Source organism: Carcharodon carcharias, chromosome 8 (genome assembly GCF_017639515.1).
Source record: "Carcharodon carcharias isolate sCarCar2 chromosome 8, sCarCar2.pri, whole genome shotgun sequence".
NCBI lineage: Eukaryota > Metazoa > Chordata > Chondrichthyes > Lamniformes > Lamnidae > Carcharodon > Carcharodon carcharias.
Window position 1 is genome coordinate 123,390,929 of NC_054474.1, and position 20,745 is coordinate 123,411,673.

General features: G+C 51.0%; 1 protein-coding gene across 3 annotated transcripts in view; it reads left to right on the forward strand.

The window, feature by feature from the left end:
• LOC121281272 (discoidin domain-containing receptor 2-like) overlaps window positions 1–20,745 on the forward strand; it is a 128,818-nt gene that overhangs the window by 89,800 nt on the left and 18,273 nt on the right. For all 3 annotated transcript variants that reach the window (XM_041194128.1, XM_041194130.1, XM_041194127.1), the window contains exons 5-10: window positions 6,033–6,180; window positions 6,309–6,414; window positions 6,881–7,067; window positions 16,724–16,979; window positions 17,762–17,968; window positions 18,916–19,073. In XM_041194128.1, the coding sequence (XP_041050062.1) occupies window positions 6,033–6,180; window positions 6,309–6,414; window positions 6,881–7,067; window positions 16,724–16,979; window positions 17,762–17,968; window positions 18,916–19,073 (1,062 nt within the window). The remainder of the gene's footprint in view (window positions 1–6,032; window positions 6,181–6,308; window positions 6,415–6,880; window positions 7,068–16,723; window positions 16,980–17,761; window positions 17,969–18,915; window positions 19,074–20,745) is intronic.

Consider the following 20,745-nt stretch of genomic DNA (forward strand, 5'->3'; position numbering starts at 1 on the left):
TAGGGGATCAGCTTAATAGACTTTGAACAGATCCTGGGATAAGGGATCAGAAGAATAGACCTTTATCAGACACTGGGATAAGGGATCAGGTTAATAGACTTTGATCAGACACTGGGATAGGGGTTCAGGTTAATAGACTTTGATCAGACGTTGGGATAGGGGTTCAGGTTAATAGACTTTGATCAGAGGTTGGGATGAGGGATCAGGTTAATAGACTTTGATCAGACGCTGGGATAGGGGATCAGGTTAATAGACTTTAACCAGACGCTGGGATAAGGGATCAGTTAATAGACGTTGATCAGACGCTGGGATAAGGGATTTGGTTAATAGATTTGGTCAGACGCTGGGTTAGGGGATCAGGTTAATAGACTTTAAGCAGATGCTGGGATAAGGAAACAGTTTAATAGAATTTAATCAGATGCTGGGATGGGGGATCCGGTTAATAGACTTTGATCAGATCCTGAGCTAAGGGATCAGATTAATAGACTTTAATGAGATGGTGGGATCGTGATCAGGTTAATAGACTCTGATCAGATGCTGGGATAGGGATCAGGTTAATAGACTGATCAGACGCTGGGATAAGGGATTTGGTTAATAGATTTGGTCAGACGCTGGGTTAGGTGATTAGGTTAATAGACTTTGATCAGACGCTGGGATAAGGAATCAGGTTAATAGACTTTGATCAGTTGCTGTGAAAGGGGATCTGGTTAATAAACTTTAATCAGACGCTGGGATAAGAGTTCAGGTTAATAGGCTTTTATCAGACGCTGGGATGTGTTCAGGTTAATAAGCTTTGATCTGATGCTGGGATAAGGGTTCAGGTTAATAGACTTTGATGAGATGCTAGGATCAGGGATGAGGTTATTAGACTTTGTTTAGGTCCTGGGATAAGGGATCAGGTTAATAGACTTTGATTGGATCCTTGTATAAGAGATCAGATTAATAGACTTTGATCAGACTGTGGGATAGGGGATCAGGTTAATAGACTTTGTTCAAATGCTGGGATAAGGGATTGGTTAATAGACTTTGTTCAGATGCTGGAATAAAGAATCAGGTTAATAGACTTTGATCAGATGCTTGGATAAGGGCTCAGGTTAATAGATTTTGATCAGATCCTGGGATAAGGGATCGGATTAATAGACTTTGCTAAGGCGCTGGGTTCAGTTCTCAGGTTAATAGACTTTGATCAATCGTTGGGATAGGGGTTCAGGTTAATAGCCTTTGATCAGATGTTGGGATAAGGGATCAGGTTAATAGACTTTGTTCAGACTCTGGGATAGGGGATCAGGTTAATAGACTTTGATCAGACGCTGGGATATGGGATCAGATTAATAGAATTGAGTCAGATGCTGGAATGGCGGATCCGGTTAATAGACTTTGATCAGAGGCAGGGATAAGGGATCAGGTTATTGGACTTTAATCAGACGCTGGGATAAGAGATCAGGTTAATACACTGATCAGACGCTGGGATAAGGGATTTGGTAAATAGATTTTGATCAGACGCTGGGTTAGGGGATCAGGTTAATAGGCTTTTATCAGAGGCTGGGATAGGGGATCAGGTTAATAGACTTTGATCAGACGCTGGGATAAGGAATCAGGTTAATAGGCTTTGATCAGATGCTGGTTTAAGGGTTCAGGTTAGTAGACTTTAATGAGATGCTAGGATCTGGGATGAGGTTATTAGACTTTGATTAGATCCTGGGATAAAGGATAAAGTTAATAGACTTTGATCGGATCCTTGTCTAAGGGATCAGCTTAATAGACTTTGATCAGACGCTGGGATAGGGGTTCAGGTTAATATACTTTGATCAGTCGCTATGATAGGGGTTCAGGTTAATAGACTTTGATCAGACTCTGGATTACATGATCAGGTTAATAGACTTTGTGCAGATGCTTAGATAGGGGATCAGATTAATAGACTTTGATCAGACGCCGGGATAAGGGATCAGGTTAATTGACTGATCAGACGCTGGGATAAGGGATCTTGTTAACAGATTTTGATCAGACACTGCTTTAGGGGATCAGCTTAATAGACTTTGAACAGATCCTGGGATAAGGGATCGGAAGAATAGACCTTTATCAGATGCTGGGATAAGGTATCAGGTTAATAGACTTTGATCAGACACTGGGATAAGGGATCAGGTTAATGGACTTTGATCAGATGCTGGGATAGGGGTTCAGGTTAATAGACTTTGATCAGACGTTGGGATAGGGGTTCAGGTTAATAGACTTTGATCAGACACTGGGATAAGGGATCAGGTTAATAGACTTTAATCAGACACTGAGATAGGGGTTCAGGTTAATAGACTTTGATCAGACTCTGGAATGGGTGATCAGGTTAATAGACTTTGATCAGACTCTGGGATAAGGAATCAGGTTAATAGACTTTGATCAGTTGCTGTGAAAGGGGATCCGGTTAATAAACTTTAATCAGGCGCTGGGATAAGAGTTCAGGTTAATAGGCTTTGATCTGATGCTGGGATAAGGGTTCAGGTTAATAGACTTTGGTGAGATGCTAGGATCAGTGCTGAGGTTATTAGACTTTAATTAGCTCCTGGGATAAGGGATCAGGTTAATAGACTTTGATTTGATCCTTGTATAAAAGATCCGATTAATAGAGTTTGATCAGACTCTGGAATAGGGGATCAGGTTAATAGACTTTGATCAGACTTTGGAATGGGGATCAGGTTAATAGACTTTGATCAGACGCTGGGTTAGGGGATCAGGTTAATAGACTTCTGATCAGATTCTGAGATATGTGATCAGGTTAATAGAATTTGATCAGATGCTGGGATAGGGTATCAGGTTAATAGACTTTGATCAGACTCTGGAATAGGGGATCAGTTAATAGACTTTGATCAGACTCTGGGATAAGAGATCAGGTTCATAGGCTTTAATCAGTCGCTGGGATAAGAGATCAGGTTAATAGACTTTGATCAGACAGTCAGATAGGGGATTAGGTTATTTGACTTTTGACCAGACGCTGGGATAGGGGATCAGGTTAATAGACTGATCAGACGCTGGGATACGGGTTCAGGTTAATGGACTGATGAGACGCTGGGATAAGGGATCTTGTTAATAGACTTTAATCAGACAGTAGGATAAGGGATCAGGTTAATAGACTTTAATCAGACGCTGGGATAAGGAATCAGGTTAATAGACTTTAATCAGACGCTGGGATGAGGATCCGATTAATAGACATTGATCAGGCGCTGGGATAGGGGTTTAGGTTAATAGACTTTGATCAGGCGCTGGGATAGTGGTTCAGGTTAATAGACTTTGATCAGACACTGGGACAGGTTTTCTGGTTAATAGCCTTTGATCAGATGCTGGGATCAGGTTAATAGACTTTAACCAGACGCTGGAATGGGGGATCAGGTTAACAGACTTTGATCAAATGCTGGGATATGGGATCAGGTTATTGGACTTTAATCAGACGCTGGGATAATAGATCAGGTTAATAGACTTTGATCAGGCGCTGGGATAGTTTTTCAGGTTAATAGACTTTAATCAGACGCTGTGATAAGGAAACTGGTTAATAGAATTTAATCAGATGCTGGGATGAGGGATCCGGTTAATAGACTTTGATCAGATCCTGAACTAAGGGATCAGATTAATAGACTTTAATGCACTGGTGGGATCGTTATCAGGTTAATAGACTTTGATCAGATGCTGGGATAAGGAATCAGGTTGATAGACTGATCAGGTGCTGAGATAGGTGATCAGGTTGATAGACTTTGATCAGACACTGGGATAGGGATCAGGTTAACAGACTTTAACCATTCGCTGGGATAAGGGATCAGGTTAATAGACTTTGTTCTGACGCTGGGATAGGTGATCGGATTAATAGACTTTGATCAGATGCTCGGTTCAGATATCAGGTTAATCGACTTTGATCAGACACTGTGATAGGGGCTCAGGTTAATAGACTTTGATCAGATGCTGGGATAGGGGATCAGGTTAATAGACTGATCAGACGCTGGGATACGGGTTCAGGTTAATGGACTGATGAGACGCTGGGATAAGGGATCTTGTTAATAGATTTTGATCAGACGCTGCTTTAGGGGATCAGCTTAATAGACTTTGAACAGATCCTGGGCTAAGGGATCAGAAGAATAGACCTTTTTCAGATGCTGGGATAAGGTATCAGGTTAATAGACTTTGATCAGACACTGGGATAAGGGATCAGGTTAATAGACTTTGATCAGACGTTGGGTTAGGGGTTCAGGTTAATAGACTTTGATCAGACGCTGGAATAGTGGTTCAGATTAATAGACTTTGATCAGACACTGGGACAGGTTTTCAGGTTAATAGACTTTGATCAGACACTGGGATAAGGGATCAGGTTAATAGACCTTAACCAGATGCTGGAATGGGGGATCAGGTTAACAGACTTTAATCAGACTCTGGGATGGGTGTTCAGGTTAATAGACTTTAATCAGACGCTGGGATGAGGATCCGGTTAATAGACTTTAATCAGACGCTGGGATAGGGGTTCAAGTTAATAGACTTTGGTCAGACGTTGGAATGGGGGTTTAGGTTAATAGACTTTGATCAGGCGCTGGGATAGTGGTTCAAGTTAATAGACTTTGATCAGACGTTGGAATGGGGGTTTAGGTTAATAGACTTTAATCAGACGCTGGGATGAGGATCCGGTTAATAGACTTTGATCAGACGCTGGGATAAGGGATCAAGTTAATAGACTATGATCAGATCCTGGGTTAAGGGATCAGTTTAATAGACTTTAATCAGACGCTGGGATAGGGGTTCAAGTTAATAGACTTTGATCAGACGTTGGAATGGGGGTTTAGGTTAATAGACTTTGATCAGGCGCTGGGATAGTGGTTCAGGTTAATAGACTTTGATCAGACGCTGGGACAGGTTTTCTGGTTAATAGAATTTGATCAGACACTGGGATCAGGTTAATAGACTTTAACCAGACGCTGGAATGGGGGATCAGGTTAACAGACTTTAATCAGACTCTGGGATGGATGTTCAGGTTAATAGACTTTAAATCAAACGCTGGGATAAGGAATCAGATTAATAGACTTTAATCAGACGCTGGGATGAGGATCTGGTTAATAGACTTTGATCAGACGCTGGGATAAGGGATCAAGTTAATAGACTATGATCAGATCCTGGGTTAAGGGATCAGTTTAATAGACTTTAATCAGACACTGGGATAGGGGTTCAAGTTAATAGCCTTGATCAGATGTTGGGATAGGGGTTTAGGTTAATAGACTTTGATCAGGCGCTGGGATAGTGGTTCAGGTTAATAGACTTTGATCAGACACTGGGATAAGGGATCAGGTTAATAGACTTTGATCAGGCGCTGGGATAATTTTTCAGGTTAATAGACTTTAATCAGACGCTGTGATAAGGAAACAGGTTAATAGAATTTAATCGGACGCTGAGATGGGGGATCCGGTTAATAGACTTTGATCAGATCCTGAACTAAGGGTTCAGATTAATAGACTTTAATGCAATGGTGGGATCGTTATCAGGTTAATAGACTTTGATCAGATGCTGGGATAAGGAATCAGGTTGATAGACTGATCAGGTGCTGAGATAGGTGATCAGGTTGATAGACTTTGATCAGACACTGGGATAGGGATCAGGTTAACAGACTTTAACCATTCGCTGGGATAAGGGATCAAGTTAATAGACTTTGATCAGATGCTGGGATAAAGAATCAGGTTGATAGACTGATCAGGTGCTGAGATAGGTGATCAGGTTGATAGACTTTGATCAGACACTGTGATAGGGGCTCAGGTTAATAGACTTTGATCAGATGCTGGGATAGGTGATCAGGTTTATAGACTTTAATGAGAGGTTGGGATGGTGGATCAGGTTACTAGACTTTGGTGAGACGCTGGGATAGGGGTTGGGTTTATAAGCTTGGATGAAACTCTGAGCGAAATGGGTTTGCTCAATTCAGCAGCTTCATGTCCTTTTATTTATCCCTTTTCCACACAGGTCCTTGATCCGACTTGTGTTTCTTCTAATCTCTGGCACGCCCTTTTGTCCTGCAGATTATTTCAGGAAATGTCAACACTTACGATATTGTTCTGAAGGACCTGCGGCCTCCGATCATTGCCCGCTTTGTGCGGGTGATCCCAGTGACTGAGCAGCCATCGAGTGTGTGTATGCGGGTCGAGCTGTATGGCTGTGTCTGGATTGGTGAGTGTCTCCTCTTTCATGTTCCCAGCCTGTAGTTTAAAGTTCTGAGACAGGGAGGTTCTTTTTGTCAGAAATTGTGGGATTATTTTGTGTGTGTATCTAATTTACTCATTGATATCTGTGTCTAGACGGCCTCTACTCCTATAGTGGGCCTGCGGGACAGACCATTGGAAAGCCAGGGGCAGCAGTCATCTACCTCAACGATTCCACATATGATGGTATCCAGGACTCCAGGTGAGGCTGTGTGTTACGATACTGAAGAAGTGATAATGGAGCATTTTTAACCAATGTTGATCAGCTTACTCAGGATTGGATGGTCAGTCCCTGCTGGCTATCTCTGCAAGCTCCAGACATTAGATATAGTCTGGTACGCCACAGGTACTGAATGCACTTTCTTGTTCCTGTCAACCACAAGAGGATTTACTATGCTAATGTCTGTTTCATGCAGAGTGAGCATTCCCCTCTATACAGCAGGTTGGAAAGTGTTTGTTCTGGGTACAGCATGATCAATGTATTTCTTATCTCTGACATCAGCAACAGGAGCCTTGATAAGCACCCATCACCCACACGGTGAGTGTGAACATGGCTCCCAGCCTGTGTGTGATGCTTCTCCAAGAGTTGGGTGGGTGGGTGGGTGCTGTAGTTTTCCCTCACCAGAATGATCTTGTGTAAAGCCTCACAGATGCCGTTCTCTGCCTAGGCGCAGTCATGACGGTCTAGGTCAGCTGACGGATGGGGTACTGGGGCTGGACGATTTCACCCAGAGCCACGAGTACCGGGTGTGGCCCGGGTATGACTATGTTGGCTGGAGCAACGACACCTTCATGGGCCAGTACGTGGAGCTGGAGTTTGAGTTCGATCAACGCAGGAACTTCTCCATTATGAAGGTCAGTGCGCGAGAAACTGGTGGCTTGGAGACTGTCAGTTTGTTACCCAACCCCCCCAAATACTCTGTTTCTCACCACCTCAGCAACCCCCACCACCCCTTCCATGCATCTGCACCCCTGAAACCCAAGCCTCCTACTGTATCCTTGGATTTTTCCTAAACACACCTTCGCTGGGCCGAGCACTCAGCAGCATCAGCAGGAGTTCCTTACCCTCAGAATCATGCCTCGCCACTTGGAAGCACTGCCTTCCTCGCACCTTCAGAACCTGCTACCTCCTCAGAACTCATTGCCTCCCCTGGAAACCACTGCCTCCCTCACTCCCACAAAACCCGCTGCCTCCCTCACTCCCTCAAATCCGCTGCCTCCCTCACTCCCTCAAAACCCGCTGCCGCCCTCACTCACTCAAAACCCGCTGCCTCCCTCACTCACTCAAAACCCGCTGCCCCCCTCACTCCCTCAAAACCCGCTGCTCCCTCAGAACCGCTGCCTCCCTTGCTCTCCGGAACTGCTGCCTCCCTCCCTTGAAACCGCTGCCTCGCTCGCTCCCCCGGAACCGCTGCGTCCCTCGCTCCCCCGGAACCGCTGCGTCCCTCGCTCCCATCGGAACCGCTGCGTCCCTCGCTCCCATCGGAACCGCTGCGTCCCTCGCTCCCATCGGAACCGCTGCGTCCCTCGCTCCCATCGGAACCGCTGCGTCCCTCGCTCCCATCGGAACCGCTGCGTCCCTCGCTCCCATCGGAACCGCTGCGTCCCTCGCTCCCATCGGAACCGCTGCGTCCCTCGCTCCCATCGGAACCGCTGCGTCCCTCGCTCCCATCGGAACCGCTGCGTCCCTCGCTCCCATCGGAACCGCTGCGTCCCTCGCTCCCATCGGAACCGCTGCGTCCCTCGCTCCCATCGGAACCGCTGCGTCCCTCGCTCCCATCGGAACCGCTGCGTCCCTCGCTCCCATCGGAACCGCTGCGTCCCTCGCTCCCATCGGAACCGCTGCGTCCCTCGCTCCCATCGGAACCGCTGCGTCCCTCGCTCCCATCGGAACCGCTGCGTCCCTCGCTCCCATCGGAACCGCTGCGTCCCTCGCTCCCATCGGAACCGCTGCGTCCCTCGCTCCCATCGGAACCGCTGCGTCCCTCGCTCCCATCGGAACCGCTGCGTCCCTCGCTCCCATCGGAACCGCTGCGTCCCTCGCTCCCATCGGAACCGCTGCGTCCCTCGCTCCCATCGGAACCGCTGCGTCCCTCGCTTTTAGTCTTTTTGGGGTTTGATACAACTGAGTAGCTTGCATGGCCATTTCATTGGGCAGTTAGGAGTCAACCATATTGCAGGATGTCTTCTTCCAGGCGGCTGAAGATGTTAGTGAGTACCTGACACAAAACTCACACCCCTGAGGCAATGGTGTTGGGTCAAGTTCAGGAAGCTGATTCTCTGCCTGTAAACTCTGTGTTTGGCATATCACTTCCTTTGAGCTGTACACCTCTGCTCATCCTCTCTCGTGTGGAGCAGCAGGTGCTGAGGATAAGACAGCTGCTAATTCTGCTGTTGGTGATGTCACTGCTCATCTTGATCCACATCTGAACTGCATAAGTGGCTGCATGATGTGTTTGGAACATGGGAAATGTTAATCAGACACACAAAGCTACGTTTAGAAATCGCCACCAAAGTAATGAACATACATTCTCAGCACAAGGCATGTGACATGGCCAAGGAAGTAGTTGTGAGTCTCAGTAATTCGAGGATTTTTTTTTGCTGGCCATTTATTCAGCCCCCTCAATTCCGACTGTCCTCTCACTTTGTTTTCCCTGGCAAGTTCCAGGAAGTCTGGATACCCATGTGAGTGAAATTCCAAAATCCCAATTAAAACAGCTGCTGATTGTCTTTTTGCATTTTGGCAACACTGCCCTTTCTCACATGCAACTGAACTTGCTGCAATTAAAGGTGGAAAAAGATAGGTCACTTCAGGCTTCCCAATACTTATCTATGTCAGCTCCTTATACAAATCCCCACTCTCAAACCCATTCAATTTAAATTCAAATTCCTCCATCTGACTATCTGATTGTTTCTCACTCTGATTTGTCTCTATCTATCTATCTCACTCTCTCCAACTGTCTCTCTCCATCTGACTGTTTGCCTCTCTCTCTCTCTCTCTTACTCTCTCTCTGTCACTTTCTTTCTGTCACTCTCTGTCACTCATTCGCTGTCATACTCTCTGTCACTCTGTCCGTCACTCTCTCTCCGTCACTCTCTCTCCGTCACTCTCTCTCCGTCACTCTCTCTCCGTCACTCTCTCTCCGTCACTCTCTCTCCGTCACTCTCTCTCCGTCACTCTCTCTCCGTCACTCTCTCTCCGTCACTCTCTCTCCGTCACTCTCTCTCCGTCACTCTCTCTCCGTCACTCTCTCTCCGTCACTCTCTCTCCGTCACTCTCTCTCCGTCACTCTCTCTCCGTCACTCTCTCTCCGTCACTCTCTCTCTGTCACTCTCTCTCTGTCACTCTCTCTCTGTCTCACTCTCTCTGTCTCTCTCTCTCTCTCTCACTCTCTCTCTCTCTCACTCTCTCTCTGTCACACTCTCTCTCTGTCACACTCTCTCTCTGTCACACTCTCTCTCTGTCACACTCTCTCTCTGTCACACTCTCTCTCTGTCACACTCTCTCTCTGTCACACTCTCTCTTTGTCACTCTCTCTTTGTCACTCTCTCTTTGTCACTCTCTCTCTCTGTCTCACTCTTTCTTTGTCACTCTCTGTCTCTCTCTGTCTCCCTCTCTCTCCCTCTGTCACTCTCTCCCTCTGTCACACTCGCTCTGTCACTCACTCTATTGCTCTCTCTCTGTCCCTCTATCCTTCTCTTCCTGTCTCTCTCTCTCTCTCTATCACTATCTGACTGTCCCTATAAATCTGTCACTCACACTCTTTGTCTCTTTTCCTATATGACAATGTTCTGGCCCCCTCAGTTTCTCTTGACTGTCTCACACTAACTCTGATTTTGTCTCTACGACTGACAGATGCACCCCCTGATTTTGGGGACCTCCAGGGCAACTCTCTTCCGACTGTATACCACTGTGCCACCACCTCTGTTGGGTCTGTCCTGCCGGGGGACTGGATATACCCAAGGATGGTGGTGTCTGGGGCATTATCTGTAAGTTATAATTCCGTGAGGAGGACTATGCCAGGCTGTTGCTTGACTAGCCTGTGAGACAGCTCTCCGAATTTTGATACCAGCCCCTGGATGTTAGAAAGGAGGATTTTGCAGGTTCGACAGGGCTGAGTTTCCCCTGACCCCCTCATTCAACTCCTCGCTCCCCTACTCTTTCCCCCTTTCTCCCCTTCTGTCTCCCCATGCTCTCCTTCAGTCACCCCCTCGCTCCCCTTCCCTACTCCCTTCCTCTCTCTTACTCCCTTTCTCTCTCCCCCTCACTCCTCCTTCCCCTCCCCTATTCCATTAGTCCCGCATCCCTGCTTCCCTTCTCACTCTACTCACACCCCTTCCCTCTCCCCCTTGCTACTCTTTTCTCTCCCTTTTTCTCTTTTTCTCTCATCCCTCGCTCCCCTTCTCACTCCTCTGCTCTCTCCTTGCTCACTTTCCCTCTCCCCCACTCCCCTATCCCCCTCATTCCCTTTCTCTCTTCCCTATTCTCACATCCCTTGTTCCCCTTCTCTCTCCTTTCACTCCCCTTCGCTCTCCCCCACTCCGCTTCTCTCTCTTCTCTTTCCCCTTCTCTCTCTTCCTCACTCTCCTCTCTCCTGCTTGCTCCCCTCCTCGCCCTACTACTCCCCTCCTCCCCAATCCATTTTGTCTTTCCCCCTCGCTCCTCCTCTCTATCCCCAAGCCCCTTCCCCTCACTCCCCTTTGGTCTCCCCCTCGCTCCCCTTTTCCCTCCCATTTTCCCTTTTTTTTCTTATCCCTCGCTCTCCCCCTCTCTCCCCTCACTCTGCTTCTCTCCCTCTTTCCCCTCCTCTCTCCTCCTCACTCCCCCTCCCTCTTCCCCGCTCCCCTTCTCCATCATCCCCGCTCCCCTTCTCACCCTGCCTGCACCCCTTCCCTCTCCCCCTCGTTCCCCTTCCCTCTCTCCCTCGTTCCCCTTCCCTCTCTCCCTCGTTCCCCTTCCCTCTCCCCCTCGTTCCCCTTCCCTCTCCCCCTCGTTCCCCTTCCCTCTCCCCCTCGTTCCCCTTCCCTCTCCCCCTCGTTCCCCTTCCCTCTCCCCCTCGTTCCCCTTCCCTCTCCCCCTCGTTCCCCTTCCCTCTCCCCCTCGTTCCCCTTCCCTCTCCCCCTCGTTCCCCTTCCCTCTCCCCCTCGTTCCCCTTCCCTCTCCCCCTCGTTCCCCTTCCCTCTCCCCCTCGTTCCCCTTCCCTCTCCCCCTCGTTCCCCTTCCCTCTCCCCCTCGTTCCCCTTCCCTCTCCCCCTCGTTCCCCTTCCCTCTCCCCCTCGTTCCCCTTCCCTCTCCCCCTCGTTCCCCTTCCCTCTCCCCCTCGTTCCCCTTCCCTCTCCCCCTCGTTCCCCTTCCCTCTCCCCCTCGTTCCCCTTCCCACTCCCCCTCACTCCCCTTCTCTCCCCTCTTTTCTCTCACCCCTCTCCCCATATCTCTCCTCCTTGCTCCCCCTCTCTCTCTCCCCATCACTCCCTTCTCCCTCCCCCCTCACCGCTTCTCCCAAACTCCATGCTCCCCTTCTGTCTCCCTCACTCCTGTTCTCTCTCCTCCTTGTTCCGCTTCTCTCTCATCGCCTCTCCTCTTTCCCCGTTGCACCCCTACTCTCTCCCTCGCTCCCCTTCTGCCTCCCCATACTCCCCTTTTGTCTCCCCCTCACTCCTCTTCCCTCTCCCCACCCACTCCCCTTAGCTCTCCTCCTCGCTCCTCTTCTCTCTCCCTTTTTCCCTTTTTCTCTCATCTCTCACTCCCCTTCTCACTTCCCTCTCTTCCTTTCTCACCTTCCCTCTCTCCACTCCCCTTCCCTCTCCCCCCTCACTCTCTTTCTCTCTTCCCTACTCTTGCATCCCTCGTTTTCCTTCTCTCTCCTTTCACTTCCTTTCTCTCTCCCCCACTCTGCTTCTGTCTCTCCTCCTCTTTGTCCTTCTCTCTCCTCCTTGCCCTCTTTCTCGTCCTCCTACTCCCCCCCTTCTCCCCAATCCGTTTTCTCTTTTCCCCCTTGCTCCCCTTCTGTCTATCCCCAAGCCCCTTCTGTCTGCCTCGCTCCCCTTCTCTCTTTCCCTCGCTCCCCTGCTGTCTCCCCCTCACTCCCCTTCCCTCTCCCCCTCGCTCCCCTTCACTCTCTTCCCTGCTCACCCCTCAATCTCATCCCCGCTCCCCCTCCTTCCCTCTCCCCATTGCTCCCCTTCTCTTTCCCCTTTACTCCCCCTCTCCCTCATCCCAGCTCCTCTTTTCTCTCCCCTGCTCCTCTTTTCTCTCCCCTGCTCCTCTTTTCTCTCCCCTGCTCCTCTTTTCTCTCCCCTGCTCCTCTTTTCTCTCCCCTGCTCCTCTTTTCTCTCCCCTGCTCCTCTTTTCTCTCCCCTGCTCCTCTTTTCTCTCCCCTGCTCCTCTTTTCTCTCCCCTGCTCCTCTTTTCTCTCCCCTGCTCCTCTTTTCTCTCCCCTGCTCCTCTTTTCTCTCCCCTGCTCCTCTTTTCTCTCCCCTGCTCCTCTTTTCTCTCCCCTGCTCCTCTTTTCTCTCCCCTGCTCCTCTTTTCTCTCCCCTGCTCCCCTTTTCTCTCCCCTGCTCCTCTTTTCTCTCCCCTGCTCCTCTTTTCTCTCCCCTGCTCCTCTTTTCTCTCCCCTGCTCCTCTTTTCTCTCCCCCTGCTCCTCTTTTCTCTCCCCCTGCTCCTCTTTTCTCTCCCCCTGCTCCTCTTTTCTCTCCCCCTGCTCCTCTTTTCTCTCCCCCTGCTCCTCTTTTCTCTCCCCCTGCTTCTCTTTTCTCTCCCCCTGCTCCTCTTTTCTCTCCCCCTGCTCCTCTTTTCTCTCCCCCTGCTCCTCTTTTCTCTCCCCCTGCTCCTCTTTTCTCTCCCCTGCTCCTCTTTTCTCTCCCCCTGCTCCTCTTTTCTCTCCCCCTGCTCCTCTTTTCTCTCCCCCTGCTCCTCTTTTCTCTCCCCCTGCTCCTCTTTTCTCTCCCCCTGCTCCTCTTTTCTCTCCCCCTGCTCCTCTTTTCTCTCCCCCTGCTCCTCTTTTCTCTCCTCCTGCTCCTCTTTTCTCTCCTCCTGCTCCTCTTTTCTCTCCCCCTGCTCCTCTTTTCTCTCCCCCGCTCCTCTTTTCTCTCCCCCGCTCCTCTTTTCTCTCCCCCGCTCCTCTTTTCTCTCCCCCGCTCCTCTTTTCTCTCCCCCTGCTCCTCTTTTCTCTCCCCCTGCTCCTCTTTTCTCTCCCCCTGCTCCTCTTTTCTCTCCCCCTGCTCCTCTTTTCTCTCCCCCTGCTCCTCTTTTCTCTCCCCCTGCTCCTCTTTTCTCTCCCCCTGCTCCTCTTTTCTCTCCCCCTGCTCCTCTTTTCTCTCCCCCTGCTCCTCTTTTCTCTCCCCCTGCTCCTCTTTTCTCTCCCCCTGCTCCTCTTTTCTCTCCCCCTGCTCCTCTTTTCTCTCCCCCTGCTCCTCTTTTCTCTCCCCCTGCTCCTCTTTTCTCTCCCCCTGCTCCTCTTTTCTCTCCCCCTGCTCCTCTTTTCTCTCCCCCCTGCTCCTCTTTTCTCTCCCCCGCTCCTCTTTTCTCTCCCCCTGCTCCTCTTTTCTCTCCCCCTGCTCCTCTTTTCTCTCCCCCTGCTCCTCTTTTCTCTCCCCCTGCTCCTCTTTTCTCTCCCCCTGCTCCTCTTTTCTCTCCCCCTGCTCCTCTTTTCTCTCCCCCTGCTCCTCTTTTCTCTCCCCCTGCTCCTCTTTTCTCTCCCCCTGCTCCTCTTTTCTCTCCCCCTGCTCCTCTTTTCTCTCCCCCTGCTCCTCTTTTCTCTCCCCCTGCTCCTCTTTTCTCTCCCCCTGCTCCTCTTTTCTCTCCCCCTGCTCCTCTTTTCTCTCCCCCTGCTCCTCTTTTCTCTCCCCCTGCTCCTCTTTTCTCTCCCCCTGCTCCTCTTTTCTCTCCCCCTGCTCCTCTTTTCTCTCCCCCTGCTCCTCTTTTCTCTCCCCCTGCTCCTCTTTTCTCTCCCCCTGCTCCTCTTTTCTCTCCCCCTGCTCCTCTTTTCTCTCCCCCTGCTCCTCTTTTCTCTCCCCCTGCTCCTCTTTTCTCTCCCCCTGCTCCTCTTTTCTCTCCCCCTGCTCCTCTTTTCTCTCCCCCTGCTCCTCTTTTCTCTCCCCCTGCTCCTCTTTTCTCTCCCCCTGCTCCTCTTTTCTCTCCCCCTGCTCCTCTTTTCTCTCCCCCTGCTCCTCTTTTCTCTCCCCCTGCTCCTCTTTTCTCTCCCCCTGCTCCTCTTTTCTCTCCCCCTGCTCCTCTTTTCTCTCCCCCTGCTCCTCTTTTCTCTCCCCCTGCTCCTCTTTTCTCTCCCCCTGCTCCTCTTTTCTCTCCCCCTGCTCCTCTTTTCTCTCCCCCTGCTCCTCTTTTCTCTCCCCCTGCTCCTCTTTTCTCTCCCCCTGCTCCTCTTTTCTCTCCCCCTGCTCCTCTTTTCTCTCCCCCTGCTCCTCTTTTCTCTCCCCCTGCTCCTCTTTTCTCTCCCCCTGCTCCTCTTTTCTCTCCCCCTGCTCCTCTTTTCTCTCCCCCTGCTCCTCTTTTCTCTCCCCCTGCTCCTCTTTTCTCTCCCCCTGCTCCTCTTTTCTCTCCCCCTGCTCCTCTTTTCTCTCCCCCTGCTCCTCTTTTCTCTCCCCCTGCTCCTCTTTTCTCTCCCCCTGCTCCTCTTTTCTCTCCCCCTGCTCCTCTTTTCTCTCCCCCTGCTCCTCTTTTCTCTCCCCCTGCTCCTCTTTTCTCTCCCCCTGCTCCTCTTTTCTCTCCCCCTGCTCCTCTTTTCTCTCCCCCTGCTCCTCTTTTCTCTCCCCCTGCTCCTCTTTTCTCTCCCCCTGCTCCTCTTTTCTCTCCCCCTGCTCCTCTTTTCTCTCCCCCTGCTCCTCTTTTCTCTCCCCCTGCTCCTCTTTTCTCTCCCCCTGCTCCTCTTTTCTCTCCCCCTGCTCCTCTTTTCTCTCCCCCTGCTCCTCTTTTCTCTCCCCCTGCTCCTCTTTTCTCTCCCCCTGCTCCTCTTTTCTCTCCCCCTGCTCCTCTTTTCTCTCCCCCTGCTCCTCTTTTCTCTCCCCCTGCTCCTCTTTTCTCTCCCCCTGCTCCTCTTTTCTCTCCCCCTGCTCCTCTTTTCTCTCCCCCTGCTCCTCTTTTCTCTCCCCCTGCTCCTCTTTTCTCTCCCCCTGCTCCTCTTTTCTCTCCCCCTGCTCCTCTTTTCTCTCCCCCTGCTCCTCTTTTCTCTCCCCCTGCTCCTCTTTTCTCTCCCCCTGCTCCTCTTTTCTCTCCCCCTGCTCCTCTTTTCTCTCCCCCTGCTCCTCTTTTCTCTCCCCCTGCTCCTCTTTCCTCTCCCCCTGCTCCTCTTTCCTCTCCCCCTGCTCCTCTTTTCTCTCCCCCTGCTCCTCTTTTCTCTCCCCCTGCTCCTCTTTTCTCTCCCCCTGCTCCTCTTTTCTCTCCCCCTGCTCCTCTTTTCTCTCCCCCTGCTCCTCTTTTCTCTCCCCCTGCTCCTCTTTTCTCTCCCCCTGCTCCTCTTTTCTCTCCCCCTGCTCCTCTTTTCTCTCCCCCTGCTCCTCTTTTCTCTCCCCCTGCTCCTCTTTTCTCTCCCCCTGCTCCTCTTTTCTCTCCCCCTGCTCCTCTTTTCTCTCCCCCTGCTCCTCTTTTCTCTCCCCCTGCTCCTCTTTTCTCTCCCCCTGCTCCTCTTTTCTCTCCCCCTGCTCCTCTTTTCTCTCCCCCTGCTCCTCTTTTCTCTCCCCCTGCTCCTCTTTTCTCTCCCCCTGCTCCTCTTTTCTCTCCCCCTGCTCCTCTTTTCTCTCCCCCTGCTCCTCTTTTCTCTCCCCCTGCTCCTCTTTTCTCTCCCCCTGCTCCTCTTTTCTCTCCCCCTGCTCCTCTTTTCTCTCCCCCTGCTCCTCTTTTCTCTCCCCCTGCTCCTCTTTTCTCTCCCCCTGCTCCTCTTTTCTCTCCCCCTGCTCCTCTTTTCTCTCCCCCTGCTCCTCTTTTCTCTCCCCCTGCTCCTCTTTTCTCTCCCCCTGCTCCTCTTTTCTCTCCCCCTGCTCCTCTTTTCTCTCCCCCGCTCCTCTTTTCTCTCCCCCTGCTCCTCTTTTCTCTCCCCCTGCTCCTCTTTTCTCTCCCCCTGCTCCTCTTTTCTCTCCCCCCGCTCCTCTTAGCTCTCCCCCCGCTCCTCTTGCCCCTCATCCCCACTCCCCTTCTCACCCTGCCCACTCCCCTTCCCTCTACCCCTCACTCCCCTTTTCTGTCCTTACCCCTGTGCCCCTTCTCCCTACCTCTCTACTCCCCTTCCATCTCACTTGCTCCCTTTCTCTCTCCCCCTCGCTCCCCTTCTTTCTCATCCCCGGTCCCCCTCTCTCTCTTCCTCGCACTCACCTTCTCTCTCCCCTTCCTCCCTTTCTCTCTACCTCCCCACCCCCTTCTCTCTCCCCCTTGCTCCCCTTCTTTCTCATCCCTGCTCCCTCTCTCTTATCCTCTGCCCTTCTCTCTCCTTTTTCTCCCTTCTTTCCCCCCACTTCTCTATCTCTCTGTTCCTGACTGACTCTGTCTCTCTCACAGGTGCATTGTAACAATCTGTATACAAAGTCGGTGAAGATCTTCCACCGGGTTGAGTGCTCCTTCAAGCAGCAGCTGGTGGCGAACTGGGAGCGGGAGTTAGTGGGCGTAACGATGGTGATGGACGACAAGAACCCGAGTGCACGGTTTGTCATTGTGCCCCTGGGGCAGCGGCTGGGCAAGGCAATCCGCTGCCGGTTCTACTTTGCGGATCGTTGGATGTTGTTCAGTGAAATCTCTTTCCAGTCAACAGTTGCAGGTAAGTACCTGCAACCCCATCCGATCAGGATCCCTGATTGTACCTCATGTGGGAATGTTAATGTGAGGCCAGTCATTTAGGTCTAATTCCACTCTCACAAGAAGGTAGTGAGGTCCCTTTAAATATGCAGATAAGGGTCCTGTGATGTAATTGGGACTTGATTGCAATTTAAATCAAATGGGGGTCAGGGGGACATGAGGAGGGGGAACTCTGGGGGGGGTGGGGTTGTGAAGTTCGGACAGTAACATTTATATATTCAGCCAGAGACATTTAGAACTGCATACGCTGTCAAAAATGGACCCTTTATTTTCTACCATTCTACCGGATTCCCTCTGCTGGTACATGTATACATGCTGATAGCCTCAAGTGGACAAAATGCACAGTGCAGTTTTCAATACACTACAGGGATCTCAGGGAGAGGGTGCTGGGGAGGGCAGTCTCAGTGATGGGGTCCTAGGGAGGGAGATCCCAGGGTCTACGGGGTGCTGGGGAAGCGGGCATGGCAGGGCCCAGGGGTTGACTGTGGCAGTATCGGGGAGTCGGAAGGTGTTGGGGGCCGGGGGAGGGGGAAAGGTGCTGGAAGGCCAGGAGCAGGGGTGGTGGGGGAGGGTTTGGGAGGCTGGGTGTGCCAGTGCTGGGGAATCAGGGGGACTGTGGCGGGGGATGGAGGATGGCAATGTGATGCTACAGAGTTTGTCTCTCCTGCTGCCTTTACCTCATGACTAGTTTGCTGAAAACACTGAAGTGATGGAATTTTAATTTGATCTTTCACCCTTTGGCAGATGCTGAGGGTACAAATCCTTTGGAACACCTTCAGCCATCCAGGAGAGAGGACACTTCCCAAATCCCAGAAGTTTGGAGTACTCCCAGGCTGAATGCCGGCCTAGGCCTGGGTTTGGGACCCAGCCCTGCACCAAAACTGATGCTGACCAACACGCCGAGCCCCACATTGATCAACACTGCCAGCAGCCTTGTCACTCTCATCGTCGGTAAAGAGCTTCTGACGTTTGCTGTCTGTCTCCGCATCCACTTGCCCACTCACGCTGCTCTCTCTGCATCCCCTCCCCCACTCACTCTGCTCTCTCTGCACCCCATCCCCCAGACCCTCTCCCACTCACTGCTCTCTCCACATCCCTACTCCACTCACACTGCTCTCTCTGCATCCCCTCCCCCACTCACTCCGCTCTCTCTGCACCTCTTCTCCCAGACCCTCCCCCACTCACTATGCTCTCTCTGCATCCCCTCCTTCATTCACACTGCTCTCTCTGCATCCCCTCCCCCACTCACTCTGCTCTCTCTGCACCCCTTCCCCCAGACCCTCTCCCACTCACTGCTCTCTCCGCATCCCTACTCCACTCACGCTGCTCTCTCTGCATCCCCTCCCCCACTCACTTTGCTCTCTCTGCACCCCTTCCCCCAGACCCTCCCCCACTCACTCTGCTCTCTGCTCTCTCCACATCCCCTCCCCTGCTCTGCTCTCTCCGTATCCCCTCCCCCACTCACTCTGCTCTCTCTGCATTACATCCCCCACTCACTCTGCTCTCTCTGCACCCGATCCCCCAGACCCTCTCCCACTCACTGCTCTCTCTGCATCTCTACTCCACTCACGCTGCTCTCTCTGCATCCGCTCCCCCACTCACTTTGCTCTCTCTGCACCCCTTCCCCCAGACCCTCCCCCACTCACTCTGCTCTCTCCACATCCCCTCCCCTTCTCTGCTCTCTCCATATCCCCTCCCCAACTCACTATGTTCTCTCCATATCCCCTCCCCCAGTCACTCTGCTCTCTCCGCACCATCCCCTCCCCAACTGACTATATTTGAGTGGGTGTGTGTGGGAGTCTCTTTCTCTCTCTGTAGATAGTACTGGGATGGGAATTGTGTCCTTCACTCTGCTCATGGCTGTGCCTGTCTCTATCTCTCTCTCTCTCTCTCTACAGGCAGCTCCCCTCCTTCCACCATCAGCAGGCCCATGAACAAGGCTGAGGACAGTAACACCTCCATTCTGATTGGCTGTTTGGTAACCATCATACTCCTCCTCATCATCATCATCGTCGTCATCCTGTGGAGGCAACATTGGAAAAGGATCCTAGAGAAGGTGTGTATGTCCCCTTTAACAGGGTTTCCACTACTGCATGGTGTCTCCTTTAACAAAACCCCACCACTGCATTGTGTCCTGTTTAACAACACCCTTGACAATGCACTGTGACCCCTTCCACAGGACCCTGCAACTGCACCGTGTCCCTTTTAAAAGGACCCCACCACTGAACTGTGTCCCTTTTAACAGGACCCTGCCACTGAACTGTGTCCTCTTTAACAGGACCCTGCCACCGCACCATGTCCCCTTCAACAGGACCCTGCCACTGCATTGTGCCTCTTTTAACAACACCTCCACCACTGCACTATGTCCCTTTAAAAGGACCCCGCCACTGCACTGTGAACCTGTTAACAACACCCATGCCATCCCTTTAACATCGGCCCCACTGCTACACTGTGTCCCCTTTAACAACACCCCCACCACTGCACTGTGTTCTGTTTAACAAAACCCCTGGCACTGCACTGGGTCCCCTTTAACAGGATCCTGCCACTGCACTTGTTCCCTTCAACAAGACCCTGCCAGTGTACCATGTTCCCTTTAACAGGACTCTGCCATTGCACCGTGGTCCCTTCAACAGGACCCTGCCAGTGTACCATGTTCCCTTCAACAGGACCCTGCCAGTGTACCATGTTCCCTTTAACAGGACCCTGCCACTGCCTTGTGTCCCCTTCAACAGGACCCTGCCACTGCACCATGCCCCCTTCAAAAAAACCCTGTCACTGCACCATGCCCCCTTTAACAGAACCCTGCCACTGTATAGACTGGGATCTTATCTTAGCTCGCCCATCTCCATTTCAAAATGCCTGCTTTTACACCTAATCCCTTTGATGATTTATACCTTGCAGTCTGACTGTCTAATTAAATTAGTCACACACACAACATACACACACAGCCCCCACAAGCCTGCTTTAGTATCCCACAGTAATGTTAGGAAAAATGATATTTCCTTTACACAAGTAATTAAGAAGGTTAATGGAATGCTGTCCTTTATTACGAGAGAAATTGAACATGAAAGTAAGGCTGAAAATATAGACATGTCTAAGCTTTTCGTCTTGTACTCATCAGGACACTTCACAAGAATAATCGTGGCGATCTAGATGCCACCATTGTGTAAATCAGTATTCATTGAACTTATGAACTTGGCAACTTGCACAGTTGAGTTCAGTTTTAATGACAGCATGTATGCCCAAATGGATTGTGTTGCCATGGGATCCCCTCAGGGTCCAGCTTTTGCAAACATCTTTGTTGGGTTCCATGAGAAACGTGTCTTCGATGGAATGACACCTAACCTCCTACCCCTTGCATATTTCTGAGATGTGGATGATACATTTCCTATATTTAAATCCACAACTGCATGTAACAATTTCCTTACATGTCTTAACGGGCTCCATCCTGTACTCAAATTCACCTTTGGAATGGAGCAGGCAAATTAACTCCCTTTCTTTGATGTACTTGTTGAGAAATCTGCCGGGGGTTCTCTACCATGGTCTATTGCAAGCCTACCTTCACTGGTCAATGTACACATTGGGATTCTTACGCGCTGTAAGATTGGTCTTACTGGCAACCTTGTACATAGGGCCCAAGCCATTTACTCACCCTACAAGCTTGATGCTGAAATAGGGCGTATCAAAGACGTCCTGTGGAATACTGGCTACCCTGATCATATCATTTT